The sequence below is a fragment of the Macaca thibetana genome, chromosome 1 (assembly GCF_024542745.1).
Source record: "Macaca thibetana thibetana isolate TM-01 chromosome 1, ASM2454274v1, whole genome shotgun sequence".
Lineage (NCBI taxonomy): Eukaryota > Metazoa > Chordata > Mammalia > Primates > Cercopithecidae > Macaca > Macaca thibetana.
Window position 1 is genome coordinate 147414001 of NC_065578.1, and position 24477 is coordinate 147438477.

Consider the following 24477-nt stretch of genomic DNA (forward strand, 5'->3'; position numbering starts at 1 on the left):
GTTTTGTTTTTGTGAGTTTTTTATTTGTTTGTTTTGTTTGTTTGTTTGTAGTACCTAACAGTGGGGACTGAGATTGGTGCTCAAACTTTTACAAATTAAGCAAGGAAAAAAGTCTTAACTACCATAAAACATTTTGGATAGAGATCTGTTTGAAAACTGAGACCTTATAGCCCACATAGACTTATATTTAGTGATGGGACAGAACAGCCCTCTAAAGCAGGGGTTCCTAACCCCCAGGCCACAGAGTCCGTGGCCCATTAGGAACCAGGCCACACAGCAGGTGAGTGGCTGGTAAGCAAGCATTACCACCTGAGCTTCACCTCCTGTCAGATTAGTGGTGGCATTAGTTTCTCGTAGAAGTGCAAACCCTATTGTGAACTGCGTGTGTGGGAGATCTAGGTTGTGCCTTCCTTGTCAGAATCTAATGCCTGATGATCTGACTGGAATAATTTCATCTTGAAACCATACCCTCTAACTGCACCGCACCAGTGTGTGGAAAAACTGTCTTCCACAAAACCAGTCCCTGGTGCCAAAAAGGTTGGGGACCACTGCTTGACCAAGAAAACATAGTCTTTCCAGAGAGGAAACCAGATACAAGACAAGAATTCTAATATTTCTCATTACTTATTATGCAGAGATTAAAAAGGTTTTTCTCCTCCTCCAAAGACGGTGCTTTTCATAAGCAGGAAAAGGGGCTCTCCTCTCCAGTTTTCCTTCTGTTTTAATAAGCCTCCACTCCACTGGTTAGATGGTGTTATAGCAGCTTGTTCCATCATGTGCAGAATTTATTGAGTGCACCTACCTAAAATAAAGAGGGAATAGGGAAGAGAGGAAGAGAAAGATTGAGGAAAGAGAGAGAGACAAAGAGAGATTGAGAGAGAGAGAGAAAATAGTGGAAGAGAGAGATAGACCATGAACATTTTGGTTTGAAGGATATTTTGCTCTCTGATCTAGTCTTCACCTGATCAACATGAACATTGCTTTAAATTAATGTATTCTTTAAATAAATAATGAATGAGAAGGAGAAGGAGCAGGCAAAGGAGGAGCATGAGGGAGAGATGTAGGTAGGGTGAGAAGAAGAGAAAAAATAGAGAAAGTGAGAGGGAGGGGAGTAGAAAGTACAATGCAAAGAGCCAAGGGGGCAAATGACCTGTCAACTGATGGCTTGCTACTTAAGACAGAAAACACAATCATTGGTAGACATACAGGATTTGCAGATTGAGAAACCCAATCCCATTCTGAAACCAATGTATTTCCTTTGAGTGTACGAAGCAGAACACCTTTCCTCTCAGACCCTCATACCCCGCACCTCTTCAACATCCTTTGTTAGTGTGTCCAGCAACCTCAGGCCTTCCCTTATTTGGTCCTCTGCCCTGGAAACAGTGAAACTTACTTAGGCTCTTCTTATAACTGTAGATATTGAAATCCTTTGATTCAGATCAGTCTTCAGTGATCAGCTAAGGGCTTATAGAAAAAATTACAAAAGGAGAAAATATTATTGCATTTCTGGTTATGTAAATGACATTACCAAAAATGAGCAAGCCAAATTTCTTCTCAGCAAACATTAATCTGAAGAATAATATTTCTGATTCAAATACACATGAACATGTAAAAATGGCTAATGTGAATTTACATTTTACGCTAAGCACATTAGTGCAGGCTCTAAAATGCCCACCCTCTTGAAATAGTTTTCTTTCATCTACTTAATGATAATTGCATGAGAAAAGCACATCAAATTCCTATTCAGAATAAAGGGAAATAAAGTATCTGTTATAGACCAGGACGTGGCTTCCCTCTGTTAGTTTTGTAAATAAAGCTCGTGATTACAGTGACTATTCCATGGCAGCTATAGAGAGGGAAAACAGGAAATATAATGCAGAAAGCCCGCTTCAATGAAAAATACTGTAAATTGAATTTGACAGCATTTGATGGCATCTGATTATTCTAGTCACAGCCAAACAATGATATAAAGAGTAATATGAAACAGAATGTGTTACTGCCTAGCAGACTCAAAAGCAATAAACCTTCCTCCAATGTGACACAATCACTTCACAATCATAATTGTAGCCTGTTTGATACCTCTGAGTACAGCAGAAGGGCACTGACTGACATAGATACATTTTGTTTTTTATTTAAAGTGAAATGAAAATGGCGCACTGGGGCTCCAGATACAATCGTTATATTCACCTACATAGGCATGAATCACTTGGCAGTTATTTCAGCTGAAGTTTAAATGTGCTTAGACAACAACAATATCAAATTTTTCTTAGATAGCTGCAAAAAAAAATCAGAAATTTGTAAGGACAGAAATAGAATGGAGACACATAGTTCTTTTTCATTCTGAGACTACACAGAGCCCTTTATATAGTTATAGCCACCAGCCTGCAGTATTTCTGAGGAGGTTATGGCATGTAATTTCAGCTTCATCATTGGCCTTCTCTTTCTTCTATCGGCACCAAAGGAAGTACATTTAGCTCAAACCAAAGATGGGGTTTGGCCTATGCAGATATTTTTATTAACTTGCAGGAAGCCCACTTGTAAATCTCATTTGAAAATGTTTGCCACTCTTTTCTCACCAAGCCCCTGAATCATTTTCTCTTCTGTAACTATCCTTTATTATTTAAATATTTCCTCTAGATATTATCCTATTAAAAATATCTGACCTATTAAAGACAGAAGATGTTTATGACTTCAAAAACAAAACAAAATAACCTAAATATTATCCTATTAAAAAGTGTCTGCCCTAATAAAGATAGAAGATGTCTATAATTTCAAAAACAAAACAAAGTAACCTAGTAAGAACAAGCTATTAATATGATTCCCTCTGCTTAGTTTATCTGTTAATTTAAGCTACTTTGTTGACTATACATAAGTCACAACAAAAGATTTGCTACAAAAAATTTTGTAAAGAATAGAGACCAACATTTAAGTTAGTGTTTTGCAATCTGTTTGTTGACCACATATAGACAAGACTATCTTGGACATCTGCTTCCTCCTTTCAATGAGTTTGGCTTGTGTAATAGTGATTCTTCAGTATTCCCCCTTTATTTTATATCTGTAATCTTGCAAGTGGCAAAAATCTCATCACTTCCATCTATAAAATCCATCAAATACATTAAATTGAGACTTTACAAAACATGTAATAAAATAATCTCCTCCCATTAGGAGCTTTAATTTTAACAGAAACCAAATTTCATGGGGTTTATTATTCTCCTGAGCTTTCTCTTTAAATAAATAAAAAGACTTGATCAATGTACATTGAAAGACAAAACTATATACAAACACCCTGTAAACACTGTACAAATACAAACAAGTGATGGCACTTCCTTATGAGTATTTAGTAATATTTTAAAGGATAAAATCTGAAATAGTTTTGAAGACTGTATGATATGAAAAGGTTTTCAAAGTAGGAAAGTGAAAACAATTTATAAAATGGATAATTAAGCTGATTGAGTTAACTAAGAAAAGAAGAGCATTGAATCAAAGGCAAAGGAATTTTGATGTAATTCAATTTGTATTGGGTGGAAAGATGGATATAGATATGAATATTTACATAGATAGATACAGATAGACAGAAGACAGACATCCATCTGTCCATACATGTACATATCTACTGAGAGAGACACAAAGATCTATGAGACCTAAGCCCTTTCACCAATGATCTTCACTACAGTGGGAGATAGAAGACAAGCTAAATAAACAATCGAAAGCATAAAATATATATTGGAAAAAAGAAATATTTACCAGAAACTTTAGAGAAGAATTCTCTGTCTAGAATATTCATGGAACACTTCATCAAGTTGATGTTATTGAGACTAGGCCTTATAAAATGAAGATTTAATGACTATTTAAATTGTAAGAAAAATACATTTGTTGGAAAAAAATGTTTTAACAGTAGAGAAGATTACCAAGGTTATTATTCATTCTTATGATTTACTCATGGCATACATAATTTTCACTAATAGAAGTAACATGATTAATTTTAATATATTAACATTAATGTTTTCTATTTGTATTTTCTTCTTCATAAAAAGAATTATATTGTCCATATTGTTCTGCACACATACACACCTAATTTCTTTTAATGACTCATCAATATTCTGTTATATGGATGTGTATCATATATTATTTAGCCAGTACCCTGGTGATGGCAAGATAGGTGATTTTCAAGTTTTCGTTACCACAGCAATTATCTAATAAATATTCTTACAGTAAGTATACAGAGAATTATTCTTAGTACTAGAAGTACTGGGTCAACGTTTTGTGCATTTAAAATTGTTGAGTATTCCTAAGTTGTCTTCCAAGTATTTTATGTAAGAATTTCTAATTCTGAAAACTTTTAATACAGAGTCAATCTTCCAAATCTGTCAGCTCAATATTTTAACTGGCACATTTTTGTTGTTTTAATTCAAGTTTTGATCATTATAAGTAAGATTGTTCATTTACTTAAAATATTTATCTTCTATTTGGGAGGGGTGTGTATAATATATTATAAATTCTTAGACTAATTTTCTACTGGATTATTTCTTATTGTCTATATTCTTTCCACATTAAAGAAAGTCTCCCTTTAATGATCATATTAAAAATAACACATTAATTGTTTCTTCCAGCACTTTTATGGCTCTACTCCTTATTTCTGAATATAGAATGAATATTGTTATAGGAAATTAGGTAAGAATTCATTTCTTATAAAATGCTAACTAGTTCATCAACATTATTTCATAATCCACTGATTTGAAATGTCACTCATACAAAATTACCATGTGCATCGGGTTCATGTTAGGACTTTGTATTCTGTTTCACTTGTGGTAAATAGGGATTTTAACAAGCAGGGCCTAATGGTGAAGACATCATAAGTGAATAAAATAAATAGAATAAGCAAAATTTCTAACACATAAGCATAGGATTCAAGGAATGGTCAGGTTTGACTGGAGTCATTGCTATTAGTAGGGGACATTTAGAAGATCAGCTTAATGACAGATTTTGGATCTAAGGAGTTTAGGTTTTTTATTCAGAGGCAATGTGAGCTGCTGAAGGTTTAGGGGGTAAATAGAGAAGCGATGTAATATAGTGGAAAGAATGTGGCATTTGTAATCAGAAAATATGACTTCCAGGGCCTGGCTCTAACACTTACTAGTTATGTGACCTTAGGCAAGTCACTGTGTTCCCTAATTTTCCATTTTTATGTGAAGAGAAGATAGTGAATATAAAAAATAATTAACCTCTTGGAATTCTGTGAGAATTAAAGGAAATAATATGTGTAAAATTACTGTTAAATGTGAAGCATAATAAAAATAGAAAGTTATCCTAGATATGTTATATAAAGCCATGCTTTAGAATGATAAATCTATCTGGCAGTTGTAGATGTACATTTAAAGTCAGGGAAAGAGGTTCATGGTTATAAAAGTAGCAGCCTGCATAACAGCATGCCTGGTAGGATTCTGTTTTCCTTTAAATATACAGTATATTTTTACATGTATATGTATATAAAAAATGTCTGGAATGTTAAACACCAAAATAGTGCTAGCAGTGCTTATCTCCAAATATTAGGCTATTGGTGATTCTTTTAAATACTTCTGCTTTTGTTCATCTGTGTTTTCCTATTAATTTTTATAATCAATATATCATATGGTCTACTAAAGACAAAATAATAAATTTTGTGAGCCCAGATGCTAATCTATCATCACTCTTTCCGATTTTCCTATTTCCTTCTTCATGTGAACATCACCATCACTTTCTGTAATAATCAAAGTCTGATGAAGAAAGAGGAACCACACTACTTACTTTAACAGAGGGAATTTAATATAAATAATTAGTAAGAAGTTATAAATTTGTTAACTAGGTAACTAAAAGCATAAAAAGAGAACTCTAAGGTATCATGGAGGTAGCACTACAGGAAACAGCTAGCACCTTTAGAACTGAGGGAACAAAGGGGAGTTGTTAGAATTATTAAAATGTAAATGCATAGAGGAGGGTGCCTATGAAGCTGGGACTCAGACAGTTAAGGAGGGGCACCTGCCACTGGTGCAGTTGTCTGGAGGAGGAAGCATGAAATTAAGTTGGTTTTCCAAATGGTGGAAAAATTGCATTCTGCAATCACCTGCTCCCAGAGTACTTCTTTACTGCAACACAAAAACAGCCTAATACAGAAAATTGATACCAGAAGTAGGGTGTTGCTATAAACATACCTGAAAGTGTGGAAGTGACTTTGGAGCTGGGTAAAGGGCAGGGGTTGAAAGAATTGGGAGGGCTCAGAAGAAGACAGGAAGGTGAGGGAAAATTTGGAACTACTTGGAGACTGGTTAAATAGTTCTCACTAAAATGCTGATAGAAATATGGACAGTGAAGACCCGGCTAATGAGGTTTGAGATGCAAATAATTGAGAACTAGAGTAAAGGTCACCCTTGTTATGCCCTAGCAAAGAACTAGGCTCCATTATATCCATGCCCCAGGGATTTGTGAAAGTGAGAACGTGAGAGTAATAACCTAGGATACTGGTGGAAGATATTTCTAAACAACAAAGCAGCATTCAAGACTTTGTCTGGCTGTTTCTAACAGCCTAAAATCAGATAGGGAGCAAAGGAATGATTCAAAGGTGGAACTTTTATGTAAAAGGGAAACAGAGAGTAAAAGTTCACAAAATTTGCAGCCTGGCCCTGTGATGGAGACCGAATCCAAGCAGACCATGGAGTGACCACTTTCAAGAGAGACTAGCATGACTATAAGGTAGCCAAGTGTTAATATCCAAGATAATAGGGAAAAGGCCTAGAAGGCATTTCAGAGATCTTACAGGCAGCCCCTCTCAACACAGGCCCAGAGGCCTAGGAGGAAAGAATGGTTTTGAGGGCCAGGCCCAGAGCTCTGCTGCCCTATGTAGGCTTGGGAACTGTTCCCCACGTCCTGACTACTCTTGCTGCAGCTGCAGCTCAAAGGGCCTCAGATACATTGCAGGTAGGTGCTGTGTAGTGTTAAGTTAGCAGATGCACAGAATGCAGGCATGAAGGAGCCCTTGGCAACTTCCCCCTAGATTTCAGAGGATATGTGAGAAAGCCTGGGTGCCCAGGCAGAAGCCTGCCACAGGGGTGAAGCCTTCACAGAGAAACTCTACTAGGGCAGTGCAGAGGGCAAGTGTGGTGTTGGAGCCACCATACAGAGTCTCCATCAGGGCACTGTCTGATGGAGCTGTTGGAAGGGGGCCACTTCTCTCTAGGTCCCAGAAACCATGGACAGCTTGAATCCTGAAAAAAGCCATACGCATTCGACTCCAATGTGTGAGAGCAGCCACAGGGGCTGCATTCTGCAAAACCACAGGGGTGAAGCTACCCAAAGCCTGAGGAGCCTAGTGCTTGCAGCAGTGTGTCCTGGAGTGGGACATGGAGTTAATGGAGATTATTTTGGAGCTTTAAGGTTTAATGTCTTCCTACCAGGTCTCAGACATGTATGGTCCCTATAGCCCCTTTCTTTTAGCCAATTTCTCCCTTTTGCAATGAGAATGTTTACCCAATACCTGTGCCCACATTGTGTCTTGGAAGTAAATAACTTGTTTTGATTTTACAGGCTTATAGGTGAAAGGAGATGAGTCTCCAGATGAGATTTTGGACTTGGTACTTGAGACTTTGGACTTCTGAGTTAATGCTATAATCAGTTAAAACTTTGGGGAACTATTGGGAAGACATGATTTCATTTTGAAATGTGAGAAAGAGATGAGATTTGGGAGGCCAGTGGTGGAATAATATAGTTTGTATGTTTGTCCTCTCTAAATCTCATGCTAAAAACAGATTCCCAATGTCACAGATGGGGCCTAGTGGGAGGTGATTTCATAATAGGGTCAGATCCCTTATGAATGGTTTAGCACCATGCCCTTGGTGATAAGTGAGTTCTTGCTCAGTTTGTTCATGCGAGATCTGGTTGTTTAAATGTCTAGGACTTCCCCTCCTCACCCACCTCTCTCTTGCTCCTGCTCTCTGCATGTAATGCACTTGCTCCTTCTTCACCTTCCATCATGATTGTAAGCTTCCCGAGTATCATAAGCAGATGCCAGCATCATGCTTTCTGTACACCCTGCAGAACTGTGAGCCAGTTAAATCCCTATTCTTTAAAAAGCAGCCTACCTCAAGTATTTTTGTAGCAATGCAAAAGTAGCTTAATACAAATTAGAAAAAAAGAACTGGCAGATAGAAGGATATGATAACTCTTATTTGAGAGAAAAGTAAGGAAAAGATTTTCTAGAAAAAGTGATATGGGGCTAGAATTTTAAAAGATGTTGTAGTTAGCTTATAGAAAAAAGGAGAGGCCAGGTGCGGTGGCTCACGCCTGTATTCCCAGAACTTTGGGAGGCCGAGGCGGGCAGATCACGAGGTCAGGAGATCGAGACCATCCTGGTTAACACAGTGAAACCCCATCTCTACTGAAAAGTACAAATATTTAGCCAGGTGTGGTGGCAGGTACCTGTAGTCCCAGCTACTCAGGAGGCTGAGACAGGCGAATGGCATGAACCCCAGTGGCAGAGCTTGCAATGAGCTAAGATTGTGCCACTGCACTCCAGCCTGGGTGACAGAGCAAGAATCTGTCTCAAAAAAATAAAAAATAAAAAAAGGAGAATAAGCTAGAGGATGGGGAGGAGTATTGCCAGAGAATTAGCAGATACCAAAGCCATGGAACCATGAAATACAATGGAATATAAGAAACTGTAGTCAAGCATTTGATGATGACTGGAATATAACATGGGACTAGAAATTTCAGAAAGATAAGTCCTTTTGAGAATCAGCAGATTAAGGATAAGCATAGGCCATTTTACATGGTAAATCTCTAAAGAATTTTTAAAAGGACTCAGTCTTAAAATTTTTGAAAGGTTTGTGATGTCTCTTCCCTCAGCAACAGAGTGTCTGCTCACACCAAAACTTGATAATTCAACATTCACAAAGCATTTTGTAAATCACCTGTGTTTCCATTTGTCCTCTCAGCAATCCAGTTCAGAGTTTGCATTTATTCTTATATAAACTGTTGCGATGACCTCCTTGTTCAATGCCAGATGCCCATCATCTCCAAGATAACTTCATTCAGATCATGCATTACATTTTACCCAATGATTTTTAGGTTTTAATTTTTATAAGAATTTTCAGAGGTTTGTTGTACACTATGAGGTTGTTAACTCCACTTTGCAAAATGAAATAGAAACTAGAGGACACAGAGAGGCAAGTTCACCCAAGGTCATTGAACTAAGTGGCAGAGCCAGGACCTCCAACCTATCTCCTCTGACTACAGATGTTTCTGATTATCTATTTAAACTCAGAATATTTTTAATATTCTTCATGGAATGGGGCTGGCAGTTTCATAACCTTAAAATTGTTGTGGTGCATTGGGTTCTAGGATTTTGTTTTAATTGCTTTTGAAAATAAGCAGTGACAATTGCTGGAGGGGAGAGAAGGAATAAGGAGCTCCTAAAAACATTGTACATTGAGACCACAGAAGTGTGAATGCCTTTAAAAATATATGGTTCCTAGTTTTTATACTTATTTTTGTTTTCCTCTTAGTGTTAGGCAACATTACACTAACTCTAGTTGGAAAAATACATTCCTGAAGTATCTCCCAAATGAGCTTGAGCAAAGAATAACCATTTGGCTATTCAGAGAGAACTGAAAATGTCATTTCTCTAAACACAGGCTACTCAGGAGGAAACACTTCCAGTTAAATGAACAGGTGATGCCTAAATCTTAAATAGATTAGGAATAATTGTGGTCTACTCTACCACTTCTGCTCAAAATGTATTCAGACATAAAGAGATTCTGTTTTTTAGCAGTGCAAATGGGACATTTACCTCTCCACGATATTAATTTTTCAAGAATTCAATAGTGATAAGAAATACTTAACCAGGCTGCACCTTTAAATTTTTTTCGTGGATAAACTTGAGACCAACAAAATACTCAATCTTTTAAATAGTATATATATATAGATATTTAAAAACCAAATTTTAGGCACATTTTTTAAGAATGTCAGCTTTACAGAAACCATGACTACATCTCAATTTGGGAATTCATGAGAGTTTAATAAAAATTAATTGAATTGTCATGGAAAGGCTGAAGCTAGACAAAATAGAAAATGTTACTTCCCCATAGACCATCACAGGTTTGTTTGCTGTATTGTGATCCTAGCAAACACCTTTTTAAAAATCACTGAAAGGAGTCCTTGGCTATGAGCCCTGCGGCTCTCATTAGAATGGATCTCCCCCAATGACACACCTGGTACCTGATATCTGCAGCAAGTACAAAGGCCAAACCCTGCAAACCTTCACTGAGTGCAGAATCTGGTCCACGCATGGTAGCGAGCAATAATGAGGTGGGCTGCCGAACCATAATTGCAGGTCACTGAGAGGTGTCTGTGAAGCCTCTATAGCTTCCAGCAGGACACTTGTCATTGCTCATACTTAGGTCATCATGATTCATCAACTTGAGGATCATCAGATTCCCAAAGCCAAAGATTTTACATATTCTGAGTTTTTGTGAGAGGTACTGTCATTTACTTTGTCTTAATAACCCTTTACATTTTGATGGAGCTGGTTAATCTGATATGGCAGCATGTGAATTTTTCAGCTTCTGAAGAGTGTGTTAATTAAATACTCTTAACAGCCTGGAAAATATTGATGTATTCATCACTCTCTTCTCAACTAGAGAGAGAGCTGAAAGAGGAGGGTCAATGTCTTGATTACATTCTCCTCCAACCTAGAATACTGCCTTGATAGGAAATAAGAGCTGATGGAAAAGAGGCAAAGATGCAGAGAAGTCATGGGATTACATAACTGTTAGCCTTTCACTTGAAAAAAAGTATTGAACACTTACTGGGCTCAAATGTTGGGAACACAGAGACCACAATTCCTCCAGAACTTTGCTTTCTATCAAACCTGCATCATGATTTTACATCTGGATGAGGAAATAACTGTTCCAAATGAAGTATCAGATATATAGGGCCGTCTCAACAACTGACTATTCCATTTCTCTTACTTCTATATTTAATGCTATATATATCTAGTACCCAAAGAGTATGCATGTGGCCCTAGTTTTGTATCAACAAAATCTAAAGATGAGCCTAAACAATCCCATTCTCAGCAGTTGAAAGAATTTTGGGGTCATACTCTGCATTTTACCAGGTTTTAGGGGAGACATTTAAAAGGAATTTGACTTTTGTCCTCTAAAGATCTCTAAAGCAGGCCAGACATGGTGGCTCATGCCTGTAATCCCAGCACTTTGGAAGGCCAATGTCAGAGGCTTGCTTGAAGAAGACCAGCCTGGGCAACATGGCAAGACCTCATCTCTACAAAAAAATTTCAAAAGTTAGCCAGGCCTAGTAGCGCACATCTATAGTCCTGGCTACTCAGGAGACTGAGGCAGGAGGATCTCTTGAGCCCAGGAGTTTGAGGCTGCAGTTAGCCATGTCTGCATCAGTGCACTCCAGCCTGAGTGACAGAGTGAGACCCAGTCTCAAAATAAATAAATAAATACATAAAATAAATAAATAAATAAAACAACTCTAAAACCAATTCCTATTATATTACTTATCATGTTGTTTTCATTAATTTGCACATAGCTCCAGCTCCTCTACTCAGCTACCTATTCCTTTAGGTAAGGGGTGTGTTCATGTTTTTGTCCTTGTTTCTAATACAATGACGGGCATATAAAAGTGCTTAATAAAGTTGTTGATGTAGAACAACAATAAATGTAGAAAAACAGTGGTCTTGATGTATAAGAAACGATTGTTCATACTTTGAGAGGTTATGGTTTAAATTATAGAAGAGAAAATTCAAATGATGAGAAAGTAAATGGCATCAAAGAAGTGAATTTAAAATACTTTTTACACATCCTGGGAACAAATGCAAAAGAGCACTGTGCTGCATGAGAGAAAACAGGAACTCTGGGCTTCCCTTCGTAGTTCTTCATCTTCCACTATGCAAGCCTGGGCTTTTTCACACAGTAATTTTATGGTCCTAAGAGCCGCAAAACGATCATCCTCAATGTGCAAACACTTTTGAAGTCTCTGCAACCATCATATTTGCTACTGTCCCATTAGCCAAAAAAGTCTTACAGCCAAGCCCAGAGTGAGTTTAGGAGCATACTCGCTAAAGGCATGGATACAGGGAAACACACACATTGGGACCCCAGCTGCAATCCATTTACCACAGAAGGGTAAGGATTCCCAATAATATCAGCCTCTGCTAATTCCATATCCTGTGGTTCCAGGTGTGCAAAAAATAAAACCTCGATATAACTGCATGCATACATGCACACACACACACACACACAGATCTAGAAAATACACAAAAATGCATTAATAATGCTTAATATATGCTTCTGTATTTTAAAAAACATTTAAATGTTTTTTTGTATTGCATATGTATTTTGTTATTCAGCAAAAGCATCTGGAAAGTAATAAAATGTGATTATGGATGAGGTTTCACCTTTTGTGCTTTTTATATTTCTTCTGTATTTTCCATGTTTTCTATAAAGCATATGCACCCTTTTATAATCAGTCAAATGTGTGTGTGTGTGTGTGTGTGTGTGTGTGTGAACTATACTTTAAAAATCATAGGAGCTAGGCCACTGGAGTACTTCTCCACCTAGTTTTTCTTTATTATGACACCAGGAAGAAACAGCTGAAAAGTTGAGTTGATATCAAATTCTAAACAAAATTTTTTTACTCCAGCTACAAACTTTGTTTTGAAGTGTACAGCTGTCACTGGTTGCCTGCTTGGTTTCCTTTCAGACGCCCTGCTGGTATTGAAGAGGAGTCGCTTTTATTTATCTGGTCAGAAGGAGCCCTTGAATTTACGGATGAAGGAGACACCCTGAAACCTTTCACGCTCTATGAATATCGGGTCAGAGCCTGTAACTCCAAGGGTTCTGTGGAGAGTTTGTGGTCATTAACACGAACTCTGGAAGCCCCACCTCAAGATTTTCCAGCTCCTTGGGCTCAAGTCACCAGTGCTCATTCAGTTCTGTTGAATTGGACAAAGCCAGAATCTCCCAATGGCATTATCTCCCATTACTGTGTGGTCTACCAGGAGAAACCCAACGATCCAACATTTAACAGCCCTACCGTGCATGCTTTCACAGTGATGGTAAGACCCTTGAAAAAATAACAGACATGTGGATTATCTGGTTAATATGTTGAAATTAATTTTCTTATCTAACTTCTCATTTTTCTTCACTTAGGGCTTAAATATATGAACATCTTTTACATGTGAAAAGTTGCAATGTAGTCATGGGGATAAGATACTGAACTGAGTATGAGGAGTTTTGGGGACCAGTTTGTAGACCACAACTAATTTTGATAAATACATTTTATTTATTCATAAAATTACCTGATTTCCATTTTCTATATTTACTAAATGGGAATAATTTTGTTTTGAGACAGGCTTTCATTCTGCCACCCAGACTGGAGTGCAGTGGCGTGGTCTCAGCTCACCGCAGCCTCTGCCTCCTGGGTTCAAGCAATTCTCCTGCCTCAGCCTGCTGAGGAGCTGGGATTACAGGTGCCCACCACTGCCCAACTAATTTTTGTATTTTTAGTAGTGAGGGGGTTTCGCCATGTTGGCCAGGCTAGTCTTGAACTCCTGACCTCAAGTGATCTGCCTGCCTCAGCCTCCCAAAGTTCCGGGATTACAGGGCATGAGCCACCACACCTGGCCTAAATGGGAATAATTTAGTTTCTTGATTTCCATTTTTCATATATACTAACTGGGAATAATGTAATGCTTTCCTCCATACCTCATAGAGATCAGGTTCAGATGAAATTACATAGAATATTTAATTTTCTACTTCCCCAACAAGCTAGTAATATATATAGCTATATATATACACATATATGTAGTATGTGTATATATGTATGTGTATGTATGTGTGTATGTATATATGTATGTGTGTGTATATACATATATATATTTAAACATACACACACACACACAAAAAAAAATTGCATGCACTAGAGCTTCCTGATGATTTTTTTCAGGGATGGCCTCCTCTGGCCCATAAAACAACTTAATTCAGTTCACCTGATCAGCTAGTAGCTCCTGAGTGCTTTCTTTATGTACAGCATAGCCTCATGGTCTATGGGAGATACAGAAACAGGACGGTCCTTGTCGCAGGGAGTGTTCTGTGTTGTATTGCAGAGATTTAATTGCACGTAAGGGGAAAAGAAGAAGAAGTGGTTGAGTACAGCCTATAATGTCCACTACACTGGGACTTAGATCCCAAACTCCACTATCTACTAGCTTTAAACCACAGCACAAGAGAGAGTAACATCATATACCAAGTGTCAGGCAAGAAGTGCTCTGGGAGATGAGCTCTCAAACTGAAGATGCTTCATGGATAAGATTAAATTTTGTGGTCTTGGGAGTTAAATACAAATACGTGCCGAGACCTTATTAAATATGGAAAACCCTCAATAAGAACAAATAAGCAGACAAACTAAAGCATTCTTTTAAAAAGAAAAAACAAAACTATGTTTCTATGCTTTAAATCCGGGAAGGCCAATTTATATGAAGGTTATCTTATGGAGTATAACATTTATCAAAATATTTAAATTACAGTGAGCAAATATATTTTCAGAAAACTCCAGAAGAGCCTTTTTGAATTAATAGTTTGAAGTACAATATTTTCCCACTGTCTTCATGTTTTTCTTATATGACTAAAAAATAAGCAATATGTAAATGAAAAGATAATTGTTTTCATTTTTACCTGTTTCAGAATTAGTACTATATTTTTATTAGATAGTAAATTATATACTAGAGTCTTTTATATTACATCTTCTAGTTCCTATATGATAAGCACTAGAAGCAGTGTTCTTAAAGTGTAAAAGGTATTTTTTAGTGGATATGTGATCCAGGAGGAAGTTGGTTACTTCCCACCATATCCTTCAAACTCATGTTCTAAACTTTCACCCTTAAAGTAAAATGTTTATGAATATACTGAAACACCCTTGTTCATAGCTTTCTGAATGAGGCACCTTAATTTAAATATGCTTTTATTGAAGGCACCGGGATTGCAGTGATTAAACCTCTGATCTTTTAAAATACAACTTTCAGGGTTATGAGTCTAATAATCATTTAGTCTCCTGAAACACTTCTGTTGGAATTCCCTTGTGGAATATCTTGTAAGTCATCCCTTCATAACCAGCTTCATTTTAAAACACAAGATTTAAAGTATGTGATGAATCCATGAACTCTGTTCTTTACTTAATCTTCTAGGCTGTATTTTTATCACACTAAAAAGCTTCTGAAAAAGAGGCAAGCCTGTGACCCCAAGCTTTAAGTGGCACAGGGCTCTTTGCACATAGACCCTCCCTGACGTGGCTTTCATTTTGACAGTCCAGTACTGGTGCACTCTTCTGTTTTTCCAAAGATTTTTTTTTCTTGCAATGTCGAATAGAATAGCCAGAATAATTTTAAAAACAATACTTCTGTGTCCTATTTTTGAATGTGTGTGTATATATTCAAAGTGGTCTCCCAAAATCAAAATCTTTGGCTCTCAGAATTCCAAGAGTAGGCTTCATTAGATTCACTAAGAAAAGTCCCACCTGATCTTTTCAAGCAAACAAGGACATCTTCCACAAAGCAGTCTGGGCACGTGTTCAGACCTTCTGGCCACTGGACCACATTTTCAGGGCATCAGGGCCACTATGATTCTTTATGATATGACACCTTTGAAAGAAGTCATCCGGAAAATGAACTAGTGTTTTTGTATTTCACTTATTCCCACAGTCCCTGTGTAGGAGATTGTGTTCAATATGTTTGTTTAAAAGATATCTAGGCCGAGCGCAGTGGCTCATGCCTGTGACCCCAGCACTTTGGGAGACTGAGGCGGGCAGATCACAAGGTCAAGAGTTCGAGATCAGCCTGGCCAACATGGTGAAATCTTGTCTGTATTAAAAACACTATTTTTAGTATTTTTACTATTTGAGAGGCTGAGGCAGGAGAATTGCTTGAACCCAGGAGGCCGAGGTTGCAGTGAGCCAAGATCCTGCCACTGCACTCCAGCCTGGGAAACAGAGCAAGACTCCATTTCAAAAAACTGTAAAGGAAATTCTATTACTTATCCAATGTTCTATACTCCTCACCATCACAGAAGAATGTTTCTTTTATCTCAGACAAATCCTTCCTCCTATAATTTAAGTCTACCTCCCTTTGTTCAGAGCAGCATGACTTCTCCATAGTAGCACAATGGACCTTCAGGGTCCAACAAATTATTGACAATTCCATCTGATTTGGCAAATAGTCATTGAGTACTATATTCAATATGTCAATATTTAATACCAAACTTAACTGTGTTGTTGATGTCTACTATGAGACTTGGCCCTTGAGCAGAGCAGAGACTGTGAGGAAAAATGAGTGATTAGTTCTGAGGCACATGCTGTTACTGTTGGGCATTCTGGGTTTTTAAGCTTCTTGCAGATGCGTTTCTGCTGCCCATGTTTAGAAGACCCCATTTCATTTTCATTTTTGTATAAACTTAATGGGTCCAAGTGAAGTTTTTCTACCTGGATATATTGTATAGTGGTGAAATCTGGGCTTTTAGTGTAAACATTGCACAAATAACATACATCATACCCATCAGGTCATTTATCATCCCTCACCCCCCTCCCTCCCTCCCTCCCACCCTTCCAAGCCTCCAGTGTCTATTATTCCACACCGTATGTCCACGTGTACACATTATGTAGTCCTACTTATAAGTGAGAACATGCAGTATTTGACTTTCTGTGTCTGAGTTATTTCATGAGGATAATGGCCTATAGTTCTATCCATGTTGCTGCAAAAGACATGATTTCATTATCTTTTATGGCTGAGTAGTATTCTACAGTGTGTGTGTGTGTGTGTGTGTGTGTGTGTGTGTGTATATATTCCTATATATAATTATATTCTATGGTATGTAAAATTATTCCTATTTAGTAAATATGGAAAATGGAAATGGAAATCAGGAGATATCTATATATATATGTATATCACACTCTCTTTATGCAATCATCCATTGATGAACCCTTAGGTTGGTTCAATACCTTTGCTATTGTGAATAGTGCTGTAATAAACATACAAATGCAGATATCTTTTTTAATATAATGATTTATTTTCCTCTGGGTAGATGCCCAGCAGTGAGATTGCTGGATTGAAGGGTAATTCTACTTTGAGTTCTTTGAGAAATCTCTATATTGTTGTCCATAGGGGTTGTAGAAGACTCCATTTTAAATCACTTTCCAAGTACTTTCCTAGATGTACTTACGATTTATCTAATTTCCGCAGCAGCTAAACAACTTTACTGTCTTCTTTCCTTTCTGTGCCTGCTGTAGGAAATTTTTCAAGTTTTTGTTTATTGGCCACTCTGGCTAAAATTCTTCAGGGCAAAGGAACTACAGTGCCTTATCCATTAATGAGGCACAGAGTCCGTCCCCACAATTGCAGGATTGTAATTCAGTCCACAGACTCTCAAGAGGTACTGCTAATACAATTAGCATTAGCTAATGCATTAGTCCCTTGTTTATTAAGATCTCATCTCTGCCCAAGAGGCCACCAATAAATTGCCCATGTTGTGGTGCCATCACTAGCTTGCCCCAAGGTCCCCCTAGAGTTGTTTATAGACAGGTGGATGTTGCTGAGAGAGCCACATAAGACAGGTGCAATGGAGGCATGAATTCTGCTTGTTGTGGCAGTGGATGGAGAACTGGCAGTGGGGGCCCTCCATGGGGGTGAGAAGCGTATGTGTTGGCAGGAACAACAGCAGCGGCAGCAGCAGCAGAGGCAGCAGGAGCAGAGAAATGGAAAGAGTGTGGGTTTTAATGCATCACTAGCTGCTCTCCCAACCTCATGGAAAGTTTCACCTCCCTACTCATCTCTATGTAGGTCTTTCTGAGGAAGAAAGAGGGAGATCAAGATTCTTGGGGTCTCTTTAGACCAATACCTTCCATTATTGAAAACAGCGTTAGTTAGAAGGCCTTAAACTCCCTTCCCAATTAGCTCTGTGATGAATTGTGCGGTGTCAGGAAAGAAACTGTATTTAGCCTTGCTTGGCATGCAGGAGTTCCATGGTGGTATTTACAGGGAACACTCCTGGCAAGGTTGACGATATTGCTACCACCATTTGGGTTTGTTTGCTTTTTCTCACTGGCACCTGCCATTGTGCTGGCAGAAATAAATCTGAGAATTTGGGATTTTAAAGAAAAAGTGGTTTACCTATTATCTGTCTCCTAACTATATCCTTGCTTGTTACACGGGGTTATAAAACGTCAAGTCCAGATCATGCATTTGCCCAGTATTCTGAAAGATAAATGGTGCTGCACTCTGTGTAGAATCAAGCATAAGGTGCTGAGAAATAAGCAAATTATATGGGTCACTAAAAATTGGCTTCCAATCTGGGAATAAAATCCAGAATTACTAACTCTAGTTTCTAGATTCTAGCTGCCAGGCTTCCTTTCCCAATGTCAGGGAGGAGGTAGTCAAAATTTCCTCAAGGGTTTGTTTCCTAGATCTTTATCATTAAGTAGATATGTGGCAAAAATAATAATAATAAAAAAATAGATATTTCACGATTGCCATGTTATAAAGAGTGTGTGAGTAAATTGATAAATTTATCTTTAATCCCATTTTCATTTTGGCTTAGATAACATAAAATATTACTGCTCTTTACATATGATCTTAAATTAGTTGCAGCTCTTTTTAATTTGATGATTCTTAGCCTTTTCTCCCCAGACACATTTATTAGACAACAGAAATACTCTGGGAGACGTAGTTTTCCAAAAGGACTCCTTTGGTGACTATCTTTCTAATGTGAAGACAAATTTGGTAATAAAAATAATTACCATATTTCCTGTGTCGGTTCTATAAACTGAGATTTTCACATTTTATAATAAGAAATACTTGTGTCATTCTTTTATATAAAAGATACAAAACATGGATGAGTAAATATCACACAAAACAATGAATATTTGTTGGCATAACCCTTTTTTTTTTTTTTAAGAGACAGGGTCTTGCTCTGTCACACAGGCTGCCATGCAGTGACACCATCATAGCTCACTGCAGCCTTGATGTCCTGCACTCAAGTGATCCACCCCGCTCAGCCTCCCAAGTAGCTGGGACTACAGGTGCATGCCACCATGCCCAGCTAATTTCTTTTAATTTTTTGGTAGAGATTGTGTCTCACTAAATTGCCCCAGCTGGTCTCAAATTCCTGGCCTCAAGAGATCCTCCCACTGTGGCATCCCAAAGTGTTGGAATTATAGGCTTGAGCCACTGCCCATGGCAAAACTTTTTAGTTGTGATGGTATTTGGGGTTTAATATTAATTTTTCATTTACTTGCCTTACATAATCTTTAGCCCTTTTGTCTAATTTGGGCTAGACAAATTAGACTTTCAGACAAACATGTATTTGTCTGAAATTCATAAATACGTATCAAGAATCTACCTTTTGCTCAACATTATTAGGGATGAAAACCATGTAAGTCTTTTTGAATTTTATGTAATTACTTCTTTGAAAGGGCCATATTTTTCTCCAACCACTTTATCCCAGCAAGCTCCATCAGGACTCCCTTGCTCACCCATCAGTAACATCTAAGGCAGGTTCCGTGTTTTTCCAGTCACTTTTCAGTTACAAAGATCAGTGTAACTGGTGATCAAGACTGATTTCAGGTGTTTTTTAAAAACTTCAGTCTAGACCAGGGGCAATGGCTCATGCCTGTAATCTCAGCACTTTGGGAGGCCAAGGTGGGTGGATTACCTGAGGTCAGGCATTCAAGACCAGCCTGGCCAACGTGTTGAAATCTTGTCTCTAATAAAAATACAAAAATTAGCCAGGCATGGTGGCTGGCGCCTGTAATTCCAGCTACTCGGGAGGCTGAGGCAGGGGAATTGCTTGAACCCAGGAGGCAGACTCTGCAGAGAGTCAAGATTGCACCATTACACTCCAGCCTGGGTGACAGAGCAAGACTCTGTCTCAAACAACAACAACAACAACAACAACAATTCCAGTCTAAATTAAAACCTGATTTGTTCTTAAGGATCTACAGTGGGAAAAGAGAGCATGGTCATTTTCCTCTTTCTTCAGTTCCCTCTTCTTCTCTTATTTATTTCCCCCAGGATCATGGCATAAAAAGAAAGAATTACGCAAAAAGGAACAGAGCTTTACTCAACAACATTGCTGTAATTAATCTTCTATTAATTTTGAGGGAGCAGATGCCTCATGGTGGGTTATACAGGGGTCCCCATAGGAAATTCTATGCCTCATAGTCCACTGATGTAGGCAATACACTCTCTGGCTAATTTCTTACTATTTGTTATTATCCAAGAGGTCCACTCTACAACCTTTTTGGCCTCTGGGGGCCCCTCTCCCAAGCAGGCATTACACTCTCTGACTAATTTCTTACTATTTGTTATTGTCCAAGAGGTTCACCCTACAACCTTTTTTGCCTCTGGGGGTCCCTCTCCCAAGCAAGCAATATACTCTCTGACTAATTTCTTACTATTTGTTATTGTCCAAGAGATCTACCCTACAACCTTTTTGGCCTCTGGGGGCCCCTCTCCCAAGCAGGCAGCCAATATCAAGTCCTATGATGCTGACAAAACTCATTCCTTTCTTGGCACCCACTAGGACTGCAGAAAACTGTGGTTCCACCAAATAATGAAGGTACAGCTTGTCCAGTACTACATTCTCTGCTTGACCTATCATGCTGGATGAGACCTAGCCAGTCTCCCAACTTTGGAATTCATTGACTAAGACACAGGTTTTAGCTTAGGTGTTAGCCTATTATCCCAAAACTATGGGATCACTTAAGGATTACAGAAGACCCTTTCCACTCTAGTCATTGCATCAAAATTGTCCTATGAGTTTCATCAGTGCAATAGGAAGTCTCTTGCCAAGACCAGACTGTGCATCTCACTTTTCTTGCAACACCCCCAGTTTCTTCAAGAGCTTCTCTTGGATATTCCTTGTATGCCTTGAAAGGGGAATGTGGAGAAATCCCATTGCCTCCCTGAAGTGGGAAGGATATAACCAAAGCCTCTTTATTCTCCATTGAATCCCCTTCTTTATTTTTTTTTAAAGAACGTGGGTCTTCTCATATAGGTTGTCTACATAGATCTTCATAGGAAGATGGAGCTGTTTTTTCCATAAGTCCTGCAGTGATACATCTAGCTGTTCCAGTGGAGTTACTTACCACCTATTTTTCTAAAGTATACTCATTATTCTCCAATACAGTTCTATGTCACATCCTGTTGTATAACTAAATGGACCTATTCTCTTTCTAGTTGCTCAAGCCAGATCATTTTTGAGTCCTCCCTCTTCCTTACTTCCATATCAATTCTTCACTGAGTACTATTGATTCTATTTCCATACCATATCTTAAATCCTTCCACTTGAAGACAACATTAAGATCTTCACACACGTTAATCCCTCCTCCTGGAATGATGGCTCATTCTATAATTCATCTGTCCTCATTCTTACTCGTCAAGTCTGAACTAAAATGTTATTTATCTCATAGGGCTGCTGCAATGACTAATAAATTAATGCATATGCAAAGTACCATAAATGGCAATATAAATAGACTATAAACCTTTAGCAGTCCTTCTATTTGAAAAAACAGAGACTAGAATAAATTAGCAGATGTAGATAAGGTTCTGGTCTGTCTAGGCAACTGTACTAATTTGGTCATGAGAGAAAAATCTTATGTTTTATGTATTTTAAGTGTTCCTCACCTTGCAACAAAACTCTGAGCTTGCAAATTTACATGTTTCCTGATACCACATTGTCAATTTCCACGTAATTTTGCAAATACTGGATTAGGTTCTATTTCCTTTCTAAACTGCCTGAAGCAAGAGCATGCCTTTTTTTTTTTTTTGTCTCCTGAGGTTTATTACAGTCTTATCCCTGGCCCCTCTGCCCCAACAACATCACATACCTGCCAGTATAAGAGCCCTCCTTAGGAGATTTCCACCCCATATGTAGTTCTGTTTACCTGCCATGACACTCTTAGGACCCTGCCCTTTCCCTTAGATCTGGGATTATATCAGCAGAACATGATGAGGTATTTTAGTCACACACACACACACACACACACGCACACACACACACTCACACTTCTCAAATCACACAAATGGATTATGCCAAATTGGCATCTACCTACTCCCCCTATGCCAAATAGTAGTTCATCAGTACATGAGGGACAGTTAGTTGGTGGGGAGACTGTTTGACCTGTGGGTCAAGTATGTTGCTATTTTCTGGCCTTTAACCAACTTGTAAGAAAACTCTCTTCAGACACCTAAGACTCCCGTGGAGCCTTGTCAAAAATGTGTGTGAAAGTAAAATGAACTAGTCCACATACTAACAGGCCCAGGCCATAAATTCAGAATACATGCCATTTAGCAGAGACAGCAAGCTGTAAATGGCAGTGAAGGGCAGAAGTTAATTGAACTACTCTGCTCTTGTCACAAATGGAAAGTAGCCACTACCTGAGACAAGATGGCTGCCCCCAAAGTACCCTATTACAGCCAAGAGATCATATCCTTAGCTCTGCAAGGGCTTATGGGTGAGGGGGAAATCATACACAGATGACCAATTTTTTTATGGTTCACAGCCGATCAAAGTGAAATTCAGCAGCTGTTCAGGACAAGTGACCACTGTAACGGCCGTAATATAACCTACTAAATAGAGAGGGAATTGCATTAGAGCAAGAGGTTAGCTGTGATTATCGGCAGGTGAGTGCTTTATTGAAGTTGAAAGACCATTAACATTGATAGAGTAATTATTTCAACTTGAAAGTAATTACCTTGATGGGTGATAACTTCTCTAGTGTTCCCAGATTTGATTGGGCCAAACAATTGTGAGCTCCTGAAGCCTAGAAAAATATTACAACAATACTGTGATTTTTAAATTACTGAAACCACTGTTGGAATATTCTAATTATGCCGAACAGTGAAAAGATTTTGCCTTACACAAGCTAGTGACCTCTCATGTAGAGAGAGACATTTGCTTTTTAATCCAAATGCAATGACCCACACCCACTACCTGTGAATACATATGTGATGGGTTTGCAAATGAATCTTTTTATCTCGATATAATTTTTAAGGTGAAACATCTTGTTAGTGCTGTGCCCATACTAAGCTAGAACTGCTGGCATTTTTGATCATATCTATGGACTGGAAGGCTCCAGAATGGCAACTATCTTCTATCTTTGTCACAGAGGGTTTACATTTGCATAAATTAAATATTTTGCTAATGACTACACACAAATTAGGATTTCTGGATGCCACGTATTTTGGATCCCAAATTTCAGATATTATCTAGTTACATAATTCAGTTGTTTCAATAACTTTCTCGCCTGATGTTATGCAGCTCCACTACAAACACTCCATTGTCAGGGTATTTTCTGTTTACCTACACTGGACATCAGCAAACAAAATTAAAGTTGAAAACCTGGGCTATTGCTTCTCTGTAGTCTCATAAATATATGAAAATTGCAAGTTATTTGCAATTGAGGACCAAGACACATCAAATCTAATTCAGTAATCAAGACCAAGAAATACCGGGCCCTTCCATTAATCAGTTTTTCACCAAATTTCTCTTTTGAGAATCTACTTGGTCCAGAAGCTGTAACAGATACAAACAAATGAGAAATAGACTTTTCTCTCTGAAATTCGTCGTGTATTTGGAGAAACAATAAGAAAAGAGACAAATTACAATGTAATAAGCAATCATTTTGTCAGGCATGGTATTGATTGTACTTATAAATAGTTAAAAGGACCTAGGAGGACTCTAGCACATACTCTTGATTCCAAACCCAGCACTCATTCTGTGGAACCACAAACCATTGACAGAACAAACACAGGCATCATGATTCTTAGTCATGTTGTCAGAAAAGATGAATGTGACCTCACCTTAACGTTCCTGGATGATTCCGTAGACCTTTCTGTCATCTTGGCAGGGTTTGATCAGACGATCAGCCAATGAATGACTATCTTTTTGGCAGCACTTCCCAGGAGTTTTTTCTAATCAAAATCTCAGACTCTCCTAGGGACAAAACAGGTTTCTACTTGTTGTCTAGGAGCCAATAAGGAATGTTTTACCAAGCAGTTAATGGGTTTCCTTCATCTCCCCATCTCGGCTCTGAATTCCTCTCCATAGACAAAGTCGTTGGGTCTCTCTTTCAGAAATTACTGTAGGGTAGTAATCTCTGCCAAGCCCAAAGGCATTTGCCAACTGAAAAGTAATATAACTGGCTTGAAATTGGTAAAAGAGCGAAGGTTTGAGACAAAAACATACCACTTGGTAAAGTGATAAAAATTTATGAATTGAATTGTAAATCTTGCCATTAAGCCAACCAAAGAGTAGCGAAATCTGACCAATCTGACAGCACATCAGAGTTCTTAGCACAGCAGGCTCACCGTGTGTCATATACAGCCAGGCTAAAGATTGTATTAAGGACCCCCTTAGGTACTCTGAATTTAAAATAAGT

At 38.2% G+C, this 24477-nt stretch overlaps 1 protein-coding gene across 1 annotated transcript in view; it reads left to right on the forward strand.

The window, feature by feature from the left end:
- Positions 1–24477, forward strand: part of USH2A (usherin) — an 801896-nt gene that overhangs the window by 688480 nt on the left and 88939 nt on the right. The window contains exon 60 of the mRNA XM_050780502.1: positions 12754–13108. Within this exon, the coding sequence (XP_050636459.1) occupies positions 12754–13108 (355 nt within the window). The remainder of the gene's footprint in view (positions 1–12753; positions 13109–24477) is intronic.